The sequence below is a fragment of the Euprymna scolopes genome, chromosome 5, assembly GCF_053919585.1.
Source record: "Euprymna scolopes isolate OS-2025 chromosome 5, ASM5391958v1, whole genome shotgun sequence".
NCBI classification, from domain to species: Eukaryota; Metazoa; Mollusca; class Cephalopoda; order Sepiida; family Sepiolidae; genus Euprymna; species Euprymna scolopes.
This window is the reverse complement of record NC_136486.1, coordinates 4,729,329-4,755,668: the sequence shown is the minus strand read 5'-3', so window position 1 is coordinate 4,755,668 and position 26,340 is coordinate 4,729,329. Positions and strand designations below refer to the sequence as shown.

Below are 26,340 nucleotides of genomic sequence, written 5' to 3'. Positions count from 1 at the left end.
AATTTACACATTTGTGAATGATTGCTTGTAATTTTTGAGATTGTCCAATATTCTTTCCAACTAGGTTTTTTGCATATGGACAAACTTTAACAAACTTTTTGTAAACAAAATATATTAATTTTTATGATATATTCAACAATTAATTTCATTGTTCTTTACAACATATATTACAATCCTCAAACAACACTAGTTATATATATATATATATATATATATATATATATATTTACGTAGATTTTATTGTTTAATTTGATATATATATACACATTATATATATGTGTGCATATGTATATATATATATATGTGTGTGTGTGTGTGTGTGTGTTACATGTTTGATTAAACAAAAGTGAATGTTCCATTTTTATCTAATTTGTACCAGTTGATTGGCAAAAACTCCAATGTTATGCTCCAGTGTCAATAAGAAATATTTGCAATACTTTTCGACTTTGATGAGTCGTCGTCGGGCAGGTTCTGAGGGTACAAAATTAAAATTGAATAAGAAGGGAACAAAATTTGTTTTACTACTGTTTAATCAAATATGTATTAAAAATGCTGTCGATATATATATATATATATATATATATATATATATATATATATATATATATATATATACGTGTGTATTTCATTAAAAATATTTCCTCTGATGAGATCTGCTATTTATTGCAAATCAATGGATTAAGAAAAAAACTTTAAATTATTGTATTCCTTGCGAATAATGAATTTGTCTTAATTTTTTATTTATTGAATTTAATTCCAAATTTTACACATATATAGATATATTTATGTATTGCTATTACTCGAGAAAAGGACTTTGGTGTCATCCAAAATTATTTTAGTATTAATTCTAATTAATTCAGAAATCTACATTATTGCATTCTTAGTTTAAACTAAAATACGTATGTCTACCTCTTATGGTTCATCTGCATTTAAATTCAATTTTAATGAAGAATACTGACTCAATTGAAAATTTTGAACTCAATCGAATTGAAATTGTCATTTCTTTTTTCCGATGCATAAATTAGATAAAAGGTTTTTATTTTTTGATTGCGTTTTTCGTATATTAAAACCATTAAATATTATCTTTTATAAAATAGTCATGTCACACAGTAAACTGTGTTTTATCATATATTTACCAAATATCAGTTTTAAAAATACATTTTTGTTTGGAAATGTCACAATATTCGCTGGATTTCTTTTCATAAGTTCCAGAGGCGAAAACAATTATTATTATTAAGCCTTAGCTTTAGTCGATTGCAAAGGTATGTCTTCTTGTGTAAATTTCACTCTACTCCCGGAGAAGCAGATTCGACGGACGCTGGTTGTATGAACCGAAGTGACCACCGTTTCTTGCCGACTGAAATTGCGTGAATTGTCCGACTCGTCACGGACCTTGACGATTCCGCATAGCATTCGGCTGAAGACCCTTCTGAATCCCAAACGGAACTTGGAGTTCATCCAGCAATAGATGATCGGATTGTACATGCTGTTGCTCATGGCTAGCCAGTGGAAGAGCGCCCAAACGATGTTCATGTGCGGCAGGTCATACATCCCCGGGTTGAGATCTCCAGCAATGTTGATGATGTGCAGAGGGAGCCAACAAATGGCGTAAATGACCACCACTGTCACCATCATCTTGATTATCTGAAAAATACAACATTGAAGAAATTTGCTTAAAAAATGTATCATTATTAAGTGAACAGTTTTGATTTTGCTTGTTTTCACCCCAACCAAGGGGTACTGCCATTGGTATAAGGTCTAAGAGAGAATGTGGTGAGATCAGTCGCGATATCTTCTATCATTATATGTGATCAGTTTTCTATAATAGTCAACCATATAGGAGCCTATTCGTGACCAGACACACACACAGACGTTCAGCTTTATATATATATATATATATAGTCTGTTTATTATATATTATACAAACCTTATTGGTTACATATGTGCATACGTGTTTCAGTGGAATCCCAATTCAGGGATAACACCTCGCCAGACAAAACAAAAGAAAAAAAAAAAACAAGAAAAGAAAAAAAGAAAGAAAAATCTATATTGAAACGGGAGCGAAAATGACATTAGTTTAATAATATATTTGGATTAGGGTTAATGCTTTGGAAGAAAGTGGTGTCTGTACTTTGTGAATGTGAGCAGCAGCGGTTTTTGGAGGGAGGTTATGGTTATGGTTATGGTTAGGGTTTTTGAAGGGAGGTATGGTAAAGGAAGGGTGTAGGCGTAAGCAAATAGGGGAAGTACGATTTCGTGTGGTTAAGCTTTCACACTAGAGAAGTGTTTGTATCTTTTAACTCGGCGGTTATTTATTGGCCTAAGCTTTCGATTTGATCTGAAGTTATATTATACTCTCATCATCAATATTTCACTTTCTTAGGTTTTTATAGTTTTTTTTCTGGTGGCGACCTCATTTTCCTATTGACAAGTTTTATTTATTTATTTATTTAATCACTTATTTTATTTATTTATTTTTTCTATTCCTATATTAAAACAAATTGGAACTTGGCAGGCGTAAGTCGACTACATGTGTACCTTTTACGTATGCGAAAGTATACATTTATGCAATAAAGTCTGTTAAGTTTTAAAGTTCTGATATCCATCTGTTGTTAGCTCAGATGGTAACGAATAAAGCTGGAGCGCTAAATGTTTTGGTTTCGATTCTAGTTGATAGCATCCAAGTCATATTTCTTTTAAAACTGTTGAAACCACTACTATATATTAGGTACAATAAAGAATTGGCTCTATAATAATAAATACGAATAAATTAAAGTATATTGAAATGTATGCTATGACCGCGAAACGTCGGGCGACCGGCTAGTTGCTACTACAAACTGTTTAAAATACTCTAAAGAAACTGAAATTTAAGGAATATTTATTAATCAATATCTATTGTTGAGATTTCATACAAATCGAAGGTATCTGGATTTTCATAGAAGAGCTTCTACCCCTTTTTTACACCTTTACTAGAAACTAAATATAGCCCACATTTGATTCCTTTACTCCTAGTAGAAGTATTTCGAAATTCAAAATAATCGGTTCAATAGTTTAGGAATACGTTCATTTATTTCATGTGAAATATTTCTATTGTTGACACAGATTTCCCTAATATCGTTTTAAAAAGACGGTCGTGCATGCGTATTCGTGAAAGAGTTGGTAAACAGATAAAAAATATGATGACTTCTAATTACCAAATTTTCAATTTAGACCCTTTAGCAGTCCTCTTTATATCGAGTGAAAACCGATTAAAAACTTTTCCACATGTCTGAAGTCTGAATACTCTATATACCAAATTTCAAGTCTGTAGATTTAAAATTCGTTAAGTATATAGGTTGAGAAGTATCCTCACACACATTCTCAGTTTTATGGATATAATAAAATAAAATAAATGATTATACGTAACTTTATATAGATGAATAACTACTGACCAAACGGGCACGAGTTGTCTAGGGCATATTAAAATAAATAGAAAGTAGTCCCTTATTTAACATAATTACACCGCATCAGTCAATTTTACATATTTTTCCTTTGGTAAACATTCAAGGGAGATAACTACTGTAAAGTCTTTCTGGTTTTGCTTATTTTGTTGTGATAAACATTTCACATCCATTCCCCTCTTTCCCATCACATTACATTGGTTGATTCGTTCTACCCTATGATTCACCTGGTTTCATTTGTAAACGACATATTTTATTTTCAGCTTTCGTTAACATTCTCCATATCCATCCAATTTCGCCTTATCTCTTTCAATTAGCGAATCCCCGATTGGAGAATCTGGCAACCTCGATTTGTTGTGAAAAGGTTATGCTTTATTTGTCAAAACTTTTAAAGTTTTTTTTCTTAGCCGTTGTAGGTTCGTTAACCACGGTCGTAATTCGCCGATAGGAGTTTTACATAAATTGATTAAACGTCGCTGTTGTTTTTTCTGCGCAACTCTATTGAAGAGTTGCATGGCTTATATCGAACAACGAGCATCGACGTGACACCTTAAGAAGGAGGAGCAGATGGTTGGTTGGTTGTTATTGTTTTACGGCGTATCAACCCTTTTCAAGTTATTTAATGCCAAATCCAGTGATTTTGAAGAAAAAGTTTTTAACAGAGTATATTAGTTTTTTTTCCAAGTCAGTTTCTATTTAACCTATACTTGGGACCTAAAACGTACTACCACTCCGGGTCAGAGTGGACCTGGGAGCAATGGCAATTACAGGGTGGCTCCACACTCTCTAAAGGATTCCCCATCGGATATAGTTTAAGGTAATATACAGGACTTAAGGAGGACCAGAATCCATTTAGAAAATACTAAGTCAGATTTGAGAAGTTTTCGAAAATACATGTTGGTCAACAACGTTTATAAAATCATCAAAGATAAAATTATGTTTGTGATTGTTTTTTTAGATAAGGATTAATTATCAGTATATATTAATTATTATCAAATATTGATTATCAGTAAATATTAATTATTATCAAATATTTATTATTATTAAATATTAATTATTATCAAATATTAATTATTAGTAAATATTAATTATCAGTTAATATTAATTATTATCAAATATTAATTATCAGTAAATATTAATTATTATCAAATATTAATTATCAGTAAATATTAATTATTATCAAATATTGATTATTAGTAAATATTAATTATCAGTAAATATTAATTATCATAAAATATTAATTATCAGTAAATATTAATTATTAGTAAATATTAAATATTAGTAAATATTAATTATCAGTAAATATTAATTATCAGTAAATATTGACTGTTTGTAAATATTGATTATTAGTAAATATTAAATATTAGTAAATATTAATTATCAGTAAATATTGATTATTAGTAAATATTAATTATTAGTAAATATTAATTATTAGTAACTATTAATTATTAGTAAATATAAATTATTAGAAAGTATTAAATATTAGTAATTATTAATTATCAGTAATTATTAATTATGAGAAAATATAAATTATTAGTAATTATTAAACATGAGTAGAGATTAATTACTATTAATTATATATTATCAGTAAATTTTTACTTATAGTAAATATTAATTATTAGTAATAATAATTTATTAGTAAATATCAATTATTAGTTAATATTAATTATTAGTAAATATTAATTATTAGTAAATATTAAGTATTAGTAAATATTGATTATTAGTTAATATTAATTATTAGTAAAAATTAATTATTAGTGATTATAAACTTATAGTTAATATTAATTATAAGTCATTATCAATTATTATTAAATATTAATTATGAGTAAATATTAATTATTAGTAAATATTAATTATTACTAATTATTAATTATTAGTAAATATAATTTATTAGTAAATATTAATTAGCAGTAATTATTAATTAGTAGTAATTATTAATTATTAGTAATTATTAATGATTAGTAAATATAAATTATCAGCAATTATTAATTATTGTTAATTATTAATTATAAGTCAATATTAGTTTTTACTAAATATTACTCATTAGTAAATATTAATTTTTAGTAAATATGAATTATTAATAATATTAATTATTAGTAAATATAAACTATTTATAATTATTAATTATTATCAAATATCAATTATAAGTAAATATTAAATATTAGTAAAAAGGATTTATTAGTAAATATAAATTATTCGTAATTATTAATTATTAGTAAATATTAATTATTATAAAATATTAATTATTAGAAATAATTTATTATTAATAAATATTAATTATTATGAAATGTTCATTATTAGTAATTATTAATTATTAGTAAATATTAAGTAATATGAAATATTAATTATTAGTTAATATTAATTATTAGTAATTATTACTTATTAGTAAATATTAATTCTTATAAAAGGTTAATTATTAGTAATTATAAAATATTAGTAAATATTAATTATTATGAAATATCAATTATTAGTAATTATAAATGAGCAGTAAATATTAATTATTATGAAATATTAATTATTACTAATTATTAATTATTACTAAATATTAATTACTATTAAATATTAATTATTAGCAATTATAAATTATTTGTAAATATTAATCATTTTTAAATATTTATTATCAGTAATTATTAATTTTTATTAAAGATCAATTATTAGTAAATATTTATTATTAAATATTAATTATTTGTACAAATAATTTTTAAATATTAATTATTAGTTTTTATTGATTATTAATAAATATTAATTATTAATGAATATTAATGAATATTAATTATTAGTAATTATTACTTATGAGTAAATATTAACTATTAGGAAATATTAATTAGTAGAAATTATTAATTAATAGTAATTTTTAATTAGTAGTAATTATTAATTAGTAGTAATTATTAATAATCAGCAAATATAAATTATTAGCAATTATTAATGATTGTTAATTATTAATTATAAGTCAATATTTATTTATAGTAAATATTAATTATTAGTAAATATTACTCATTAGTAAATATAAATTTTAGTAAATATGAATTATTAGTAAATATTAATTATTAGTAATTAATAATTATTAGTAAATATTAATTATTATTAAATATTAATTATTTGTAACTATTAATTATTAGTTTATATTAAGTATTATGAAATGTTAATTATTAGTAATTATTAATTATTAGTACATATTAATTATTATGAAATATTGATTATTAGGAATTATTAATTTTTAGTAAGTATTAATTATTATTAGATATATATTATTAGTAAAATATTAATTATTGTTAAATATTAATAATTTTTAAATATTAATTATTAGTAATTATTTATTATTATTAAAGATTAATTATTAGTAAATATTTATTATTTTATATCAATTATTTGTAAACATTACTAGTAAATATTAATAATTAGTTTTTATTGCTTAAATATAAATTATTATTAGTTATCATTAATTAGTACATAGTAATAATAGGTAATTTTTAATTATTAATAACTATTAATTATCAATAAAGTATAAATTATTAATAAATATTTATTATTAATAATTATTAATTACGAGTAGTTATTTATAGTAAGTAAACATATATTATGGATAAATATTAATTATTAGTAATTACTAATTTTGAGTAAATATGAATAATTAGTAAATATAAATTTTCAGTAAAAATGAATTATTAGTAAGTATTAATCGTTAGTAATTAATAATTATGAGTAAATATAATTTATTAGTAATTATTTTTTGTTAGTAAATATTAATTATTATTAAATATTACTTTTTATTAAATATTAATTAGTAGTAAATATATATTATTAGTAATTATTAATTATTATTAAATATTAATAATTAGTAAATATTAATTATTATGAAATGTTAATTATTAGTAATTATTAATTATTAGTAAATATTAATAATTATGAAATTTCAATTATTAGTTAATATTAAATATTAGTAATTATAAATTATTAGTAAATATAAATTATTATAAAAAGTACATTATTATTAATTATTAATTATTAGTAAATATTATTTATTATGAGGTAGTAATCATTAGTAATTATGAATTATTATAAATATTAATTATTATAAAATGTTAATTATTAGTAATGTTAATTATAAATTATTTTCAAATATTTATTATCATCAAATATTAATTATTATTAATTATTTATTATCATCAAATATAAATTATTAGTAAATATTTATTATTAAATATTAATTATTTGTAAAAAATTATTATCAAAAATTAATTATTAGTAAATATTACTCATTACTAATTATTAATTATTAGTAAATATAATTTATTAGTAAATATTAATTAGTAGTAAGTATTAATTAGTAGTAATTATTAATTATTAGTAATTATTAATAATTAGTAAATATAAATTATCAGCAATTATTAATTATTGTTAATTATTAATTACAAGTCAATATTAGTTTTTACTAAATATTACTCATTAGTAAATATAAATTTTTAGTAAATATGAATTATTAATAATATTAATTATTAGTAAATATAAACTATTTATAATTATTACTTATTGTCAAATATCAATTTTAAGTAAATATTAAATATTAGTAAAAAGGATTTATTAGTAAATATAAATTATTCGTAATTATTAATTATTAGTAAATATTAATTATTATAAAATATTAATTATTAGAAATTATTTATTATTAATAAATATTAATTATTATGACATGTTCATTATTAGTAATTATTAATTATTAGTAAATATTAAGTAATATGAAATATTAATTATTAGTTAATATTAATTATTAGTAATTATTACTTATTAGTAAATATTAATTCGTATAAAAGGTTAATTATTAGTAATTATTAATTATTAGTAAATATTAATTATTATGAAATATCAATTATTAGTAATTATAAATGAGCAGTAAATATTAATTATTATGAAATATTAATTATTACTAATTATTAATTATTACTAAATATTAATTACTATTAAATATTAATTATTAGCAATTATAAATTATTTGTAAATATTAATTATTTTTAAATATTTATTATCAGTAATTATTAATTTTTATTAAAGATCAATTATTAGTAAATATTTATTATTAAATATTAATTATTTGTACACATTATTTTTAAATATTAATTATTAGTTTTTATTGATTATTAATAAATATTAATTATTAATGAATATTAATGAATATTAATTATTAGTAATTATTACTTATGAGTAAATATTAACTATTAGGAAATATTAATTAGTAGAAATTATTAATTAATAGTAATTTTTAATTAGTAGTAATTATTAATTAGTAGTAATTATTAATAATCAGCAAATATTAATTATTAGCAATTATTAATGATTGTTAATTATTAATTATAAGTCAATATTTATTTTTAGTAAATATTAATTATTAGTAAATATTACACATTAGTAAATATAAATTTTAGTAAATATGAATTATTAGTAAATATTAATTATTAGTAATTAATAATTATTAGTAAATATTAATTATTATTAAATATTAATTATTTGTAACTATTAATTATTAGTTAATATTAAGTATTATGAAATGTAAATTATTAGTAATTTTTAATTATTTGTACATATTAATTATTATGAAATATTGATTATTAGGAATTATTAATTTTTAGTAAGTATTAATTATTATTAGATATATATTATTAGTAAAATATTAATTATTGTTAAATAATCATTTTTAAATATTAATTATTAATAATTATTTATTATTATTAAAGATTAATTATTAGTAAATATTTAATATTTTATATCAATTATTTGTAAACATTACAATTAAATATTAATAATTAGTTTTTATTGCTTTAATATAAGTTATTATTAGTTATCATTAATTAGTACATAGTAATAATAGGTAATTTGTAATTATTAATAACTATTAATTATCAATGAAGTATAAATTATTAATAAATATTAATTATTAGTAATTATTAATTACGAGTAGTTATTTATTGTAAGTAAATATATATTATGGATAAATATTAATTATTAGTAATTACTAATTTTGAGTAAATATGAATAATTAGTAAATATACATTTTTAGTAAAAATGAATTATTAGTAAGTATTAATCGTTAGTAATTAATAATTATGAGTAAATATAATTCATTAGTAATTATTTTTTGTTAGTAAATATTAATTATTAGTAATTATTAATTATTATTAAATATTACTTTTTATTTAATATTAATTAGTAGTAAATATATATTATTAGTAATTATTAATTATTATTAAATATTAATAATTAGTAAATATTAATTATTATGAAATGTTAATTATTAGTAATTATTAATTATTAGTAAATATTAATAATTATGAAATTTCAATTATTAGTTAATATTAAATATTAGTAATTATAAATTATTAGTAAATATAAATTATTATAAAAAGTACATTATTATTAATTATTAATTATTAGTAAATATTATTTATTATGAGATAGTAATCATTAGTAATTATGAATTATTATAAATATTAATTTTTATAAAATGTAAATTATCAGTAATGTTAATTATAAATTATTTTCAAATATTTATTATCATCAAATATTAATTATTATTAATTATTTATTATCATCAAATATAAATTATTAGTAAATATTTATTATTAAATATTAATTATTTGTAAAAAATTATTTTCAGAAATTAATTATTAGTAAATATTAATAATTAATAGATACTAATTAATAGTAATTATTAATAATTGGTAAATCCTAATTATGAGTAAATGTTAATTGTTAGTAAATATTAATTTTTAGTAAATATTATTTATTTTTAAATATTAATTATTGGTAATTATTAATTATTTTAAATATTAATGATTAGTAATTAATTATTATAAGTAAATATTAATTATTATTAAACATTCATTATTAGAAAATATTAATCATTAGTAATTATTAATTATTATTAAATATTAATTATTAGTAAATATTTATTATTAAATATTAATTATTAGTTATTATTAATTATTATTACCTATTAAATATTAGTAAATATTTATTAGTAAATATTTATTATTAGTAATTATTAGTAATTATTAATTATTATTAAATTTGCATTATTAGTAAATATTTATTAGTAAATATTAATTATTAGTTATTATTAATTATTATTAAATATTAATCATTAGTAAATATTTTTATTAGTCAATATGATTCATTATTAAATATTAATTATTAGTAATTATTAATTATTAGTAAAAAATAATAATTATTAGGAAGTATTAATTATTATTAATTATTTACTATTAGTAATTATTTATTATTATCAAATATAAATTATTAGTAATTATTTTTTTATATCAAATATTAATTATTAGTAAATATTTATTAATTGTTAGTAAATAATAATTATTAGTAATTATTAATTTTTAGTAAATATTAATAACTAGCAATTATTAATATCTAGTAAATATTAATAATTAGTAAATTTTAATTAATGTTAAATATGTATTTATAGTTTTTTTTAATTATTAGTAAATATTAATTATCAATACATTTTAATCGTTATTAAATATTTATTATTAGTAAATATTAATCATTAATAAATATTAATTTTTAGTAATTGTTATTAATTATTAATTATTGGATTATTCAGGCTACGCTTCTTACCTTGGATGCCATGTTCACAATGTTTTGGTCGACTTAGCCTCCAATATTCTTCAGGTGTATCTAGAAGAACTCGAGGATATTTTTATCGAACTCTTTTTTCTCTTATCAATATTATAAGAATTATTATTATTAGGATTGTTAGTGGGACTAATATTAGTTTTGATATAATAACAGTCATGATATATGGTATCCAGGTGTGTACATTGATGTCTGTGTGTGAGGGTCCAGGCATTGATATAACTGCGTATGTAGGTATAGATGTAAACATGTCATAACTGTATGTGGGCATTATATGTCTATGTATGTGTATATGTGTGTGTGTATGTGTATATATGCGCGTGTGTATCAAGGTGTGTGTGTATATACGTATATTTATATATATGTATGCGTGAGGAGTTTGATAACTTTCGGGGTTTTATGTTTATTTTTTATTTTTGGTTTGTTTGTTTGTTTGTCTTTTATTTTGTTTTGTTTTGTTTTTATTTTGTTTTATTTATTTATTTAATTTATTTTAATTTTAATTTTATTCCTGTGTCGATATAGTTATGGCCTGTTTTCAGTGCGTGTGTGTGAGTAAAATACAACGAATAGGGTATATCGCTCCTGAGTATAGATATAAGCGTATGTTTGTTTCTAGTGTGTGTGTGTGTGTGTGTGTGTGTGTGTGTGTATGTGTGCGCGTGTTTGTGTGTGTATTGAATGGCACCGGTCATTACTCAATGCCCATGAGAAATGTTTTTAATTTACAGACCGCAAGACAAAAATACTACATTCTCAAGTACCTTATGCCATAAAAACCAAAAGATGGGATGGATAAACTTAAAAAGGGAATATAAAAAAAGGGAAATAAAAAAGATGTTTATTATCTTCAAAGACCTCACTTGTCCTCTCCCGCTCATAACCCCCACCCATGTTACATTCTAACTTTGTAAACGAAATAAGAAAATGTTTTTGTTTAATTCTTGGCCTGAAGACGTAATCCCCCAACGTGGATGATTACAGAAACATGTACACACACACACACACACACACACACACACACACACACACACACACACACACACACACACACACACACACACACACACACACACACACACACACACACATATATATATATTTATATATGTGGGCGAATATGCTTATTAAATTATATTTACCCTTCTATTTATGCAAATTCTTAAATTTATGAAGCTCGTTGTAACTACCGATAAACAAATAAGTGACAATAATTTTATATTTTAAATTTGAAGATGTTGTCCATTTTACTGTTTATTTCTTTCAGCATGTTAAAATGTTAAAATTTATAAAAAATTTTTTAAAAAGAGATTAGAACAATGGTCTAAAGAGTAGAGTGTATTTTAATGTAATAGTAAAATTACTAATTTAATTAAAATACAGGGAAAGAAAAAGTGCTCGTTGTAATTTAGATATATAAGCTCGATAGGTAAATATCCTACAGCTAATTTAATATGCAGTAATGTGATTGATAATTTAAAATTCAAATTAGAATTAAATTAAAAATCCGTTTCACAAGAAGGAACAACAACAATATCAATAATTTGTACGATCGTTTCGGAAAACAATGTTTTTTATTGTGGTAGACATTAAGCCACTTACAATAATTTTTACATATAGTGTTTTTAACACACACACACACACACACAACACACACACATACATATATATAGTAAGTTAGTAAGTCATAAAATATATATGTAGCTCTACCTACGTACTGAGCACTTTTGAAGTAAATACTTCAAGTTTACGCAAAATTTATACTTTCGTATATTAATTTTATGTGAGTAAATGAAGTATATATATATATATATATAAAGCTGAACGTCTCTGTGTGTGTCTGGTCACGAATAGGTTCCTCTATGGTTGACTATTAAGAAAACTGATCACATATAATGATAGAAGATGTATCGAGACACAGGAATGGGTATGTTTGATCTGGCATAATGATAATTCATTAAGATTGTGGGGTCTGTGTACGCACTTGGTCCACAAAGTATGGAAATAAAAAATTAAAAACGTTTACAAGTGTTTTTGATATAGATGTACATATTAATGCTTTGATAAGTATGTTTTAACTTAAATAGGGATGGTATGATAAAATTGTGGTGTCTGCGTTCACGCCAGGCCTACATAGAATAGGAATAGGCACAAACTTTAATAAAGACTTTTCATATCTATCTGCGTAAGTATACATTGGTAATTATATTTCAGTTTGAAGAAATATAGGATAATAAAATTATGGGGTGTTCGTTCACGTATAACCTCAATATAATTGACATATGTCACAAAGTTTAAGAAGGTTTTTTAATATAGATCCACAGAATATTGTGATAAATGTTTCAGTGTGAACAGGTATGGTATAATAAATTATGGCGTTTATCTATTTTATTTTTACTTTCATCATATTTTGCTTTGGTTTTGATACCCCCAAATTCGAAGCTATGTCTTTACAACCCTTTTCTTTCATAACCTATCATAGTTTCATAAATCAGAGTCCATTTTCTGTAGGCTGTTTTTGAACCCAGTCAACGACGGGTACTTTTCCTAATATATATATATATATATATATATATAAATATATATTCATCTTCTATCTTCTTTCTTCTATCTTTCTTGTATATAAATAAAATGAACTCATTTTTCCCCTCCGACTTTGACCTTAATAGGATTTAAAATCATGATATGCAAATGTAATGCATACAGACTGTAGAACATTATCTGAGGTCTGCTATAGTCCTATTACATCTACAGTTCCTCGACAATGGTACATTCCTATATTTTTTCCAGTGAGAGTCCCATGCCAAAATCGGTTAGATTCAATGGAAGTTGCAACATCTTTTCTCTCTATTAGATTCCTCCTTCCCCCGCTCTCCATTTACACAGCAGCGGATATGTCCACAAGGAACAGTACGAGGAAACCCCGGTTTGGAATCGTACACGGTTATTTATGCCGTATTTTTTAAAATCTTTTTTCCCCTGATTTATGCTTTCTGTTTTTCCCATAATAAAATGAAAAAAAACAAAAAAAAACAAAAACAAAAACAAACAAACAAAAAAAAAACGCGAAAACGCGATTATTATTATTGTTTTCCTTTTGCTTTTGGTAGTTAGTGTAAGACGCAACCTGCGAGACTAACCGGTTTTTTACTTCCGGTTTTAACGACTCTAACCGTGAAATCTAACTATGACCTTTCCTTATTAGTGCTTTCAATCAACATTTACTTTTACACAAAGAATTAATTTTTTAATATGTATTCTTAGAACGCAACGATATTACAATTTGAGAAAACAAAAACATTCATTTAGAATTCGAGTTTGATTCGGGACTACTGAAACTAAACCAAAACAAACTTCACTGCGGAATTGATATTTGACCTTATTCACTTCTTAGTCAATTCACAACGCTTTTTTTTGCGCTTTCGCCTCAATGATTCGAGTTCGAGCCCCCCCTCACCTCGAACTTTTTTGGGATTTTTCAAATACCCGGGCACCGCCGGACCGTTCGTATTGCATCACGTTCATTTTTTTAATTGTTTTTGTTTTTTAACGATTTTTTAAAAATAGTTTTAACATTGTTTGTTTTTATAATATTTAAACAGGGTTATGACCACTTTGTTTTCATTTTACCCCCTCCCCAACCACACACGCCTCTAAAAACCAGAGCAAGGCCGAGAAACCTCCGCTAGTATATATATATATATATATATATATATATATATATATATATATATATGTGTGTGTGTGTGTGTGTGTGTGTGTGTGTGTGTGTGCCCAGCACTGCCCGGTCGAACAATACACTTAAACATAATATTTTAATTTATGCATATCAATTTTATGCATTTTAAAACCATTTTTTGTGAATTTAGCAGTGTGTGTAGAGCCATTATCATGTTGAAAAATAATGTTCTGGGATATTCCCAGCTTCTGGATACTTGGTAACAGTCCTGTTTCTAATATTCGAATGTATTCCTTTGCATTGATCGCCTTCTCACATCTAATAAGTTCCCCAACTCCTGCTGCAGTAAAAGTTCCCCATACCACCATTCTTCCATTCCCGTGTTTAACTGTCATTTTTATGCCACTTGTCGAAAATATTTCTCCAGTTCTTCGATTGAACCGTTCGGGAGCATCAGGAGCATCACTAACAAGACAAAATCTTGATTCATCTAACCAGAAAACATTTTGAACCAGTCTGTATCTTTCTTGCCAAAACACGAGAAAAATCTATTTCTATCATTGATGTTCTTAGATAAAAATGGCTTCTTTGCGCACCTTTTAGAGGGAAATCCCATTTCTTTCATTCGTCTAGATATTGTATATCTAGAAGGAGAATTTTCAGCTCCTGCTTTGAATTCTTTGCTATGGTCAACATAAGTTTTCTTTTGATCCTTCAAAACAGTTAATCTAAGCCTGTGGTCGTCCTTCAAAGTTAATGCTCTAGGGGGACCAGATCCAGATTCCTCTTTTACCAAGCATTCGACATCAAACCTTTGACCAATTCGCTTTACTGCAGAAAAAGATGTTTTCACATTTTCTTTTCTTAAAATATCAAAAATCTGCTTGTAAGTAATTTTGGACTGCTTTAATCCTGCAATTCGGTTTTTTATATCCTCGCCAAGATGCGGTCTTACCATATTTAGGATTAATTTTTCCACTTATTATTATATGCTATAATTATAATGATCTGCAAAATAGAAATTGTCAGTTAAAATTAACAAAAAATCATGGAAAAATATTGAAAAATTGAAAAATCGATTTCTTTCATCTTTCACTCTTGGCCCTTTTTGTTTTGCTCATGAGTATATATATATATATATATATATATATATATATATATATATATATATATATATATATATATATATATATATATATATATATATAATGTGTGTGTATTTGAAAGAAGGTAAAGTTATGTAAATATTAATTCACAAACATTTATTGTTTATAAAACAGATAATATAGATTAAAGTGAATCATGTCCTTATTATCAGTGTTTCTTATTCCATGGAGTTTCAAAAAAATTGTTTTTCCTTCAGAAGAACAGTTTTTGAAATTCGCAGAAATAATTCACTTTATCTCGTATTCCTTGTTTTATGTATGTTTATAAATAAGCATTTACATCAATTTATCTCATATTACACACACACACACACACACACACACACACACACACACACATATATATATATATATATATATATATAAGTGATGTGACGATTCTAACATGTTTTCCGATTCTGATACAAAAACCTATCCTAATTCTTGTAAAATCTCAAAATATTTCGTCATAGAGTTATTATATATTTTCATGAACTTAAAAATACATTTGTTGAGATGACGGTGACGTATGAATTTCAATTAACTGGTAATTTAAAATCAATAAATAGTTAAATTTATAGCAACGAAAAAGTATATTAAAAAATTTAATCAATCTTTTTTGGTATCGCCCCCCCCCCACTTTTCCTATTCCGATATCCACAAAAGTTGTGATTTTTCCGATATATATATGTTTAAAAGAAAACGTAACGTGCCATTTGCCTCGCTGAAAAATCGACTATTATCCCGACAAATTAGAAAATGTGGGCATTCTATCGAAAATAGAATACAATCAGTGGGCTGCTCCCATGGTCTATGTGAAAAAGAAAGCAAGGGAAATTCGTGTTACGGCAATTTTTTCGATCCGGTTGAATAGTAGAACAGTAGACATTTTACTCTGCAAACAAACTATAAGCACCTTCTAACCATTTTTGGGTCAAAAAAGGACTATCCATATTTATGGCCAACCGTTTACTAGGATGTGGAACCAGTTTATTGAATTATGATTTGCAACTAGAAGTATCGTCAAAGAATATTGCACATACGGATGGGCTGTCTATGCTAGTCCCGGCCTAAAATGAACCCCTCGAGAATTCAGTAATCGACGCATTGCGGATAAATAGTGAGATAAAGACAATGATTCGACATACAATCCGTGATTCTTCAAGAAATTAAGACTAAAGCGGCAAATGATGAATGTATAAAAACACAAAACAGAAATTGGAACAAGGAGTATTTACTTCTAAAATGTACTCGGTCTGCGACAATGTTCTGCTTTATAGCAAGAGAGTCATCATTCATAAAACGCTGCAGAAGAGAATACTAAAAAACTCACACATGGGCCATCCTGGCACCGACAGAATGAAATGCCTGATGCCTGATGCGTAGCTTCGTTTACTGGCCGCCGATGGATCAAGATCTAATATGGTTAAAGCATGTAAACCTTGGCCAAAATACGAACAACCGTGGTCCAGGATACATATAGACTTTACAGGACCACTGGATGAATTCTATTACTTAATAGTAGTAGATAGTTTTTTTAAATGGTCAGAGGTGCTAATATGTGGGAAACCTACAACAACGGTAACCATTCATTTCTTACATGAGCTTTTCATTCGTTTTGGTGTTGTAAATTGCTTGGTTCGTGATAAGCCCACGCAATTTACTTCTTCGGAGTTCCAAGAATTTTGCGAGACATAGCAGATAAAACATTTTACAACCCCATAATATCATTGAGAACTAACGGCCAAGCAGAGCGCTTTGTGGACACTCTAAAAAGAGCGTTACGGAGAGCTTATGGATCACCCACGGAAAAAGGCTTTACAACAGTTTTTTCAAGTATACAGGATTACGGCAAACTATATCCCAGCAGGTAAATCACTAGCGGAGGTAATGTTTGGCCGTAAAATAAGATCAGTATTTGTGAAGTTGCTACTAAGACAAACTACACTTAGGAGAACCTCTACGGTACCACAAAAATACAATTTTGGCGAGAAAGTGTACTTCAAGCATTTAAAAATGATTTTTCGTTTTGGGAAGTAGTAAAAATAATACAAAGCATCAGAAATGTGATCTATATAATCCAGAGACCAAAATCCACACATAAAAGGCATGTGAACCAGATATGCAAACATATGACTGTAAACCAAGAAGAATTGTCACAGGAGGAAGTAGAGCCTATTGAAACCGTTTATGACACGTTTAATATTGAGCCTTCCCAAATCACAACAGAACCACGACGGTTGGGTAGAAAAGGGAAAATCGCCGTGTTATCCATGGCCCACCGAGAGGAATCAATACTGATACACTGTCCGAAATTATCAGCTTGAGAGAAGGGTGTTGTGGCGGAACTAACCTATGTTACCTAGCCTTGACAGAGTACAAATAGACTTCGTGGCTTAGTGGGGGATGCCCTTTTCTCTACCCTGCAACCTCTCTCCCACAGAAGAGACGTTGCGAGCCTATCCTTGTTTTATCGTTATTTCCATGGCAGGTGCTCGTCTGAACTCCAATCCTCGCCAATCTTTCACGAAAAACACCCGTCTAGCTGAATCCACTGTGAAAAATTTCCCCCACTCTATATCTGTGCCTAAATCAAAACGCGAATTCCATGAACAGAGCTTCTTTCTTAGAACTGCACACCAGTGGAACTCTGTTCCGTCTGCCTGCTTCCCTCCGGACTATAACTTGGATGTCTTCAAGTCATATTGTTAACAAATTCCTAATGAACCTCCCCCTTAATTAAACACTTCATCAAATCTCCACACTAACGTAATGTACTTGCAATAACCCTTATCCCTGAGTGGCTTCCGGGCCTTGATAAGTGGTGATCACTGTGTAAAAAAATAAAAAAAATAGCAAACAATTCCGTAAGATGTCAGTCGATATTTGATGACCAACTAGCTCGTTTGTCGGGTACGACAAACAACCCATCTATTGTATACTTTGCAATACCTGTCACTTTATTTTGACGTTCTGTTTTTCTTTGTAACCCTTTAACAGGGCTATAACAATAATTAAGACGGTTGCACATCACAACATGTGTTTTATTATACAATGTATTTTTTGTGTTACAATTGTTTCATAACCATTCGGACAATTTTTAAATGTATCTCCTTAAAAGATATTTTTTTTTTATTCATTCAATTTTCACCCCAAACAAGGCACAGTGCCACTTTGAAGCAGGGGCTACTATCAGTGACTTAATTAGCGGTGTCATTATGAAGGGAGATGAGTAGAAAGATGTTTGTTGACATTACACTTGAACTTCTGCATATCGTTGCAGTTGGGAAAGCAGAATCCCGGAAGGGAGTTCCAAAGACCCGCAGTTCTGGGGAAGAAACTATTGGAGTAAAAGGCTTTCTTGCACCTAGGGATCTCTACTGTAAAGGGATGAGACTTAGTAGCTTGTCGGGTTTGTCGGGGGTAGTTACGTCGGGGAGGTACAAGTGTTTGCAGTTCGTCAGAGCATTCACCATTGAAGTATTTGTAGAACAGGCAGAGGGATGCAATATCTCGTCGATGGGACAGAGGCTGAAGCCTAGATGACAGTTCAGGACCTATCAGGTTGGCGACTCTCTTTTGAACCCTGTCCAGGAGCGAGATACAAGAAGCAGATGCACCAGCCCAGATGTGACAACAGTACTCGATACATGGGCGAATGGTTGCCTTATAGAGGTATAGGATACTGTCAGGCGTAAGTAGTTTTCTAGCACGGTAGAGGGAGCCAACCTTCCTTGCAGCAGCCTTGGCAATGCTCTCAATGTATCTATTCCAGTTCATATTCCCTGTAAACGTTAGGCCGAGGAGTTTAAAAGAAGCACTTTCAGGTAATGTGTTCTTGGCCATTGCTATTGGTGGTAGAGAAGGTTTCTTGTAGTTATTGAAGGAAACAAGCTTAGTCTTAGCAGCATTGAATGTGACCAACCATTTTTGTCCCCATTCCACTACGGATTGGAGGTCGTCCTCTAGTGTTTCTGCCATTTCCTTAAAAGATATCCCAAACTGGTAATCTTCCGACACAAAATACGAATTTACAACCGGCGAAACTACACCTCTCCGTTCTTTTATTTTTGCTGTTTTCATCTCACTTTAGTATTCATCTCACTTTAGTATTTCTTATTTTAATCATTAGATAGTTATTTAAATTTGTGTTTTTATATTTATTTAATAATTAAATTATCTTATAATTTATTGTGTTTATTGGTTTATTTTATTCATTTATTTATTTATTTTATAAAGTCTCTTAAACTTTCGTATATATATATATATATATATATATATATATATATATATATATATATATATATATTTGGGTTTTTGTTATTCAAAAGTAATAAACTAATGAATTCAACGAGGTTGTTTGATAGTGCTCAATAAAAAGAGCTAATAATACTTATTTATTGTTAAATAAACATGTTTACATCCCGCTGCTACAAAAAGCCATTTGTTTCAATCAAAAAACAGATATCATCAGGCAGCGACTTGACTATTCAAATGTTCAATGAATAACATTGAACATTTGAATAGTAAAGTCGCTGCCTGATGATATCTGTTGTTTGATTGAAACAAATGGCTGTTTGTAGCAGCGGGATGTAAACATGTTTATTTAACAATAAATAAGTATATATATATTTAATTAGTATATACATATTTAATTAGTATCCTCTCAATTAACCTTAGTTTCTTATACTTCTTGTCTTAATGTATCGGTTCCATCGTTGATTAAACATTTATTTCCTTGTTATTTTTAAATAACGCGTTTTTTACATAGGGATTAACGCTTATCAAGGCCGGAAGGCCACTCGAGGATAATTAAATGTAATGTTCAAATCCTTTTATATTTTTTAACGACTCATATTACTATTCATGTATTTAACTATATGCTAAACCTTTAGTTTTCTACCTTCTAATATCGTAAACGTAGTCTCGTTATTTTTATTAACGTAGCCTCGTTATTTTTATTAACGTAGCCTCGTTATTTTTATTGACGTAGTCTCGTTATTTTTATTAACGTAGCCTCGTTATTTTTATTAACATAGCCTCGTTATTTTTTATTAACGTAGTCTCGTTATTTTTATTAACGTAGTCTCGTTATTTTTATTAACGTAGTCTCGTTATTTTTATTAACGTAGCCTCGTTATTTTTATTAACGTAGTCTAGTTATTTTTATTAACGTAGCCTCGTTATTTTTATTAACGTAGCCTCGTTATTTTTATTAACGTAGTCTCGTTATTTTTATTTACGTAGTCTCGTTATTTTTATTAACGTAGCCTCGTTATTTTTATTAACGTACAAGCAAAACTATTCAATCCAATTCAGTCTTAGGAGAATTGTGATTAACACATTAATTCAATTTTACGTTTTTATCATATTGTCTTCCTCTTTGTTACTTTAATAATTTTATATTAATCCTTTTTTTGTCATATTCGTTTATATGTAAATTTAATCCTCATCTGTGTTTAGATCTTTCTAGCCAATTTCTCAGTTAATATATTACATACTAGCATGGGTGTCCGGCGTTGCCTGGGTGTTTGGAGGTGTGTGTTGAGCAAAAGAAAAGTGGTAGTAGGAAGGCAGGGTCGAACCCGTACCGCGAGGGAGGAAAATAACGGGGTAAACGTGACGTCTTTGCTGTTACTACTACCGCCAAACCGGAAGTGACTTAGGTTTAAATTAAGGCTAGACAATCGAAAAGAGAGGATGACTTTCGAAAATATCGACGAAAAAAGCAACCCCTCCCTGTAGAAAAGTTCCCAGTTGAAGGTGAAGATATTAATGTTTTTAGCTAATTTTTCGGTATTTTTCGTCTGAAGGGTCGAGCGTCAGAACGATACTAATCCTGTGAAAATCCATCGCCTCTGTCGAAAGTTTTAGGCAGACATGCAAAAATGCATACGTATATTTATATATTTGTAGCTCAAATTTTCAACTCAACCGATTAAAAAGCTTGTCCTATCTCTGAATACCCTTTATGTCAAATTTCAAATGTTTAGACCAGAAATTGTCTGAGTAATTTGGTAGAGACTGCACAGGTCAATTTTTTAAAAACTTTAACCCCTATTATGACCCCTATTTAAAATTTCAAGTGTATAGACCCAAAATTGGCGGAGGGGTTTATTAGAGTTCTCAAAGGTTAAATCATTGAACTTTGACCCCTTAACAGCCAAATTTCACTTTTATAGATGTATATAGTCATTTTGTATATTTTAATTTGTTAAAATTGGTTAACCTATATTTTATTATTACTTCATTTCTTCTTCTCATGCTTAATCATCGATTATTTTTCAAATATTTCATCAATCATTATTGTTATAATTACTAAATATTAAATATATATATATCCTATGTATTTGTTTATACACTTTTCTATTTTCTAATTTTTATTTCAATTATTCTTGACTTAATCGATACCAAATCGATACCAAATCTCGTTTAAAAATCAATCATATTCTGTTTCCTTTTACAAAAAAATTGCATATTTGTAAATACTTATCTATTTCTTTTATCCAATATTCCAATCAAGTTTAATATTCGGAAATTGTATTATATTTTGTTAATGGTTTATTATTTCTTATTTTTTCCTTAATTACTAGTTCTTTCCTTGTAAATATGCATCACATACAGGCATTAATATATTCACTTACTTGTACATCCACACACACATATATAGAAATAGATAGAATTTTTTCCAAATTTTCCAATTCGTTTATTCCCAACTTCTTTTACTGAATTTATATTTAATTTTACTTCAAGTTTTTTAGATTGTTATTCGTTAATATTTATTTATGCTTTTATCGTCTTTTTTATTTGTTCTAATGTGTCGTACCCGACTTTTAATTTTGTTTTTTGCTCTACAATCAGCACAATCAATAATATACAGGTCATCGTACCTTCTAAAATATAACGCTAAAAATAGAAGAAAAAGAAATATAATCTGGTATACAGCGCCATACAATCAAATGTTAAAAACAAATCTTGGCAAGAAATTTCTAGATCTCATCGAAAAGTTCTTCCCCGTAACCAATCCCTTACACAAACTTTTCAATAATAATAACCTAAAAATTAGAGATGATAAGCACATAATAACAAAATATCAAATAAAAGCAACGAAAACTAAATAAACGATAAAAATTGGACACCATGACAAAAATAAAACTAACACAAAGGACACGTATGTAACTAGTAGAAATAATAATAATAATAATAATAATAATAATAATAATAATAATAATAATAATAGTAATAATAATAATAATAATAATAATACAACTCCGAACAACGACAACCATACTGAAAATAAAAATAAAAATACTAATAAAGAACAAGATAAATGCAACTGCAGATCCCGCACACTTTGCTCACTTCAAAATAAATGTCTAACCAAAAGCATAGTTTACCAGGCCACAATATTTGCGAAAGAAAATCCGAATAATAAGAAATATTACGTAGGCATGACTTCCTTAGATTTCAAAACCAGATATTATGACCACAACAGTGCATTAAAAAAACAAAAAAACAAAAAAAACACCGAATGAAAACAACTATAGCAAACAAATACTATGAACTCAAAGAAAGCGGACGTTCGCCGGTAATTGAATGGAAAATAGTAAGACAAGCAACTACATGTACAGACCTAGGTAATCCATGTAGATTATGGCTTCATGAAACATTTGCTATCCTGTACTTTAAAGAACCCCAACATCTATTAAACTGTAGGAGAGAAATAGCGAACAACTGTGTTCACAGAATAAACTTTATTCTAGGATAGCGATACAAAATAACTTTAAAATTACCAATAACAATAGAAAATAAACAATAAATAATAATAAATAAATAAAATAAACATGCATATACATAAATTATTATATATATACATATATGTATACACACACACATATATATATATACATATATATATAAACTAACATAAAAAGACACTTAACCTAGATTTAAAATAGGTCAGAACACTAGATATATACGCTCCCCGCTAAAATAGCACACACAAAGGAAGGGGTGAACCGGAGGTCAACTGGGCCCGTGTCCTGTAAGTGCCTGCTTATTGGCTGACTAGGAAGGGTGCGGTGGAAACTAGAAAGCTGATTGGCTAACTAAAAACTCAATAGAATGTGCGTATATAAAAACGCGAGACAACCACAGCTCCTCGCATAAACCTGATATATCCTAGCGTGGATGAAACGCGGAATATTCTATGTAGCTTAATTGTCATATATATTTTATAACTTATTCCCTAGCACTACCTACGTATTGAGCACTGTTGAAGTAAATACTTAAAGTTTACGCATAAATTTATCCTTTCGTATATTAATTTATGTGATTAAATGAAGTAGTAATATATATATATATATATATATATTTATGCCTATATGTATATATATATATATATATATATATTTATGCCTGTGTGTCCTTGTGGTCTCTTTCTCTCCCTCTCTCCGTGTATATATATATATATATATATATATATATATATATATATATATATATATATATATATAATGAGGTGTCTTTAATAAGTTTCCGAACTATTTTTTGTACAGGCATTTAAAATCACCGTAGCCTCGAAAATTTAGTATGTTATTTCTATATATCTGATGGGATGAATGGCCAAGTTTTATGATTTCAAGTTCACATAACAGTTAAAGCAGGAATCGGTACACACTCTACTAAAACCTGATTGTCACAACTGGTGAATTTCAAAACTACAACCTGGACGTGAGGACCCTCTAGAAGAACGATATGCAATAAAATTATGTTTTAAACTTAGATAAAATGCCACAGAAACGTATGTAATGCGTCAGACAGCTTTTGGATCATCTTTCATGTATCGAGCATCAGTTTTTGAGTAGCAGAAGGAATTCAAGGAAGGCAAAGAGTATGTGGGGAATGATGAGATGTGTGGGAAGAGTAAAGAAGTCAGAACAATAGAGTTGATTGGTCAAATAAAGACTTTCATGGATAAGGATCGTCGTGTGTCTATAGAGACAATAGGTGCACAGTTTGATGTCAGTGTGGGAACTGTACTCGGAATTATTAGCAGGGAACAGAAGTTTGTCTCAGGGGTGTTTAGAGAAGATAAAAAAGAAAGACGTCATAACAGCATGGAGGTGGCCGAGCTGATCAATTCAAATTCCACAGTTCTTGATGTTCTGGTGACCTGCGATGAAAGTTGGATCTTCTGCTATGACCCAGAGACCAAGAGACAGAGAAGAATCGTATTTCCAATTCTCAAAATATTAACTTGAAGGATAAACACTAGTGATGGGACGATTCCAATATTTTTTCCAATTCCGATACAATTACCAATTCCGTACTAAATTTCCATTCCGATTCCGATTCTTTATAAATCTCTAACCCTAACCCGCTTTCTGTAAAAAAACGCATGTGAAATATGCAGATATTTTCCTAAGCGTAAAATTACACTTGTGGGGGTCGATTTATAGATTTTAGCTATTTAAAATTTTTTAATGGTATTCTAAAATCAACAAATATTCATTATTTTATCAGCAGCTGAAGATTTTTCTTTAAACAAAATAAAATAAAAAAAGACAATTAAAAGAATCGTTTTGGTATCGGAAAATAGGCAGTTTTTCCGATTCCAACACCCCCAAATTTGTCGATTTTTCCGATTCCCGATTCCGATTGATTGTCATAACACTAAATAACACTTAAATATTTTCTATTCCAGTAAAGCAAGTCGAGGTTAGAGAACCTATTTTTATTTGATGATTTCATGTTCGTTCTGGTAAATCGCACTGGAGATCGATAATGCATAATTTCCAAACTTTTATACTTTTTTATGCGGATTTTCTTTTTAGCCAAAATTTGTTCAATGTTTTGAGAGAAATTAAATTGATAAAATAAAATATGGAAAATTCAAATAAAGGAAAATTCAAATAAACGAGTGCATAGTTGAAAAAAAATAGAAGAAACATAATTTGAAGTAGCAAGAAAACGAATTCACCGAAGAAAATCCTTGGAAGTGTGATGTCTTTTAAGAAAAAATTGTTAACCAATTAAGTAGAAGGTTGAAAAAAAAGAAAAAACGATTTGAAATATAAAAAAAAAACAAGAAAAAACAAAACTAAAATAAAAAGAACAAAACAAGTGAAAAACGATATTTTAAGAAGATTTTAAAGACGTTATTTTTATTTTGGTTTCGTTTAAAACTGTTTCGCTGTGTCTTTTCTGTTTTCTAATTTTCGTAAATGCACACATGCCGTTATGTAAAGTGTTTATATTTCAGCTATACTGAAAACATAACGACAAAAATAAAATAAAAATACCTACGCCTACCGACCATCTTGAAAATTGTATGTCCTGCATCGAAACATAGACACCATAGCCATCAAAATGCCATGTGATTTGGGAATATTTAAAATGTGATCCCCGGAAAATGTAACGAAATACGTTTTAATAA

The 26,340-nt window shown here is 26.6% G+C and overlaps 1 protein-coding gene across 1 annotated transcript in view; it reads right to left on the bottom strand.

Moving 5' to 3' along the window:
* Positions 1 to 999: 999 nt before the first annotated feature.
* The window catches only part of LOC145276692 (RYamide receptor-like), a 907,224-nt gene continuing 881,883 nt past the window's right edge, over positions 1,000 to 26,340 (bottom strand). The window contains exon 5 of the mRNA XM_080127879.1: positions 1,000 to 1,644. Within this exon, the coding sequence (XP_079984005.1) occupies positions 1,234 to 1,644 (411 nt within the window). The 3' untranslated portion in view covers positions 1,000 to 1,233. The remainder of the gene's footprint in view (positions 1,645 to 26,340) is intronic.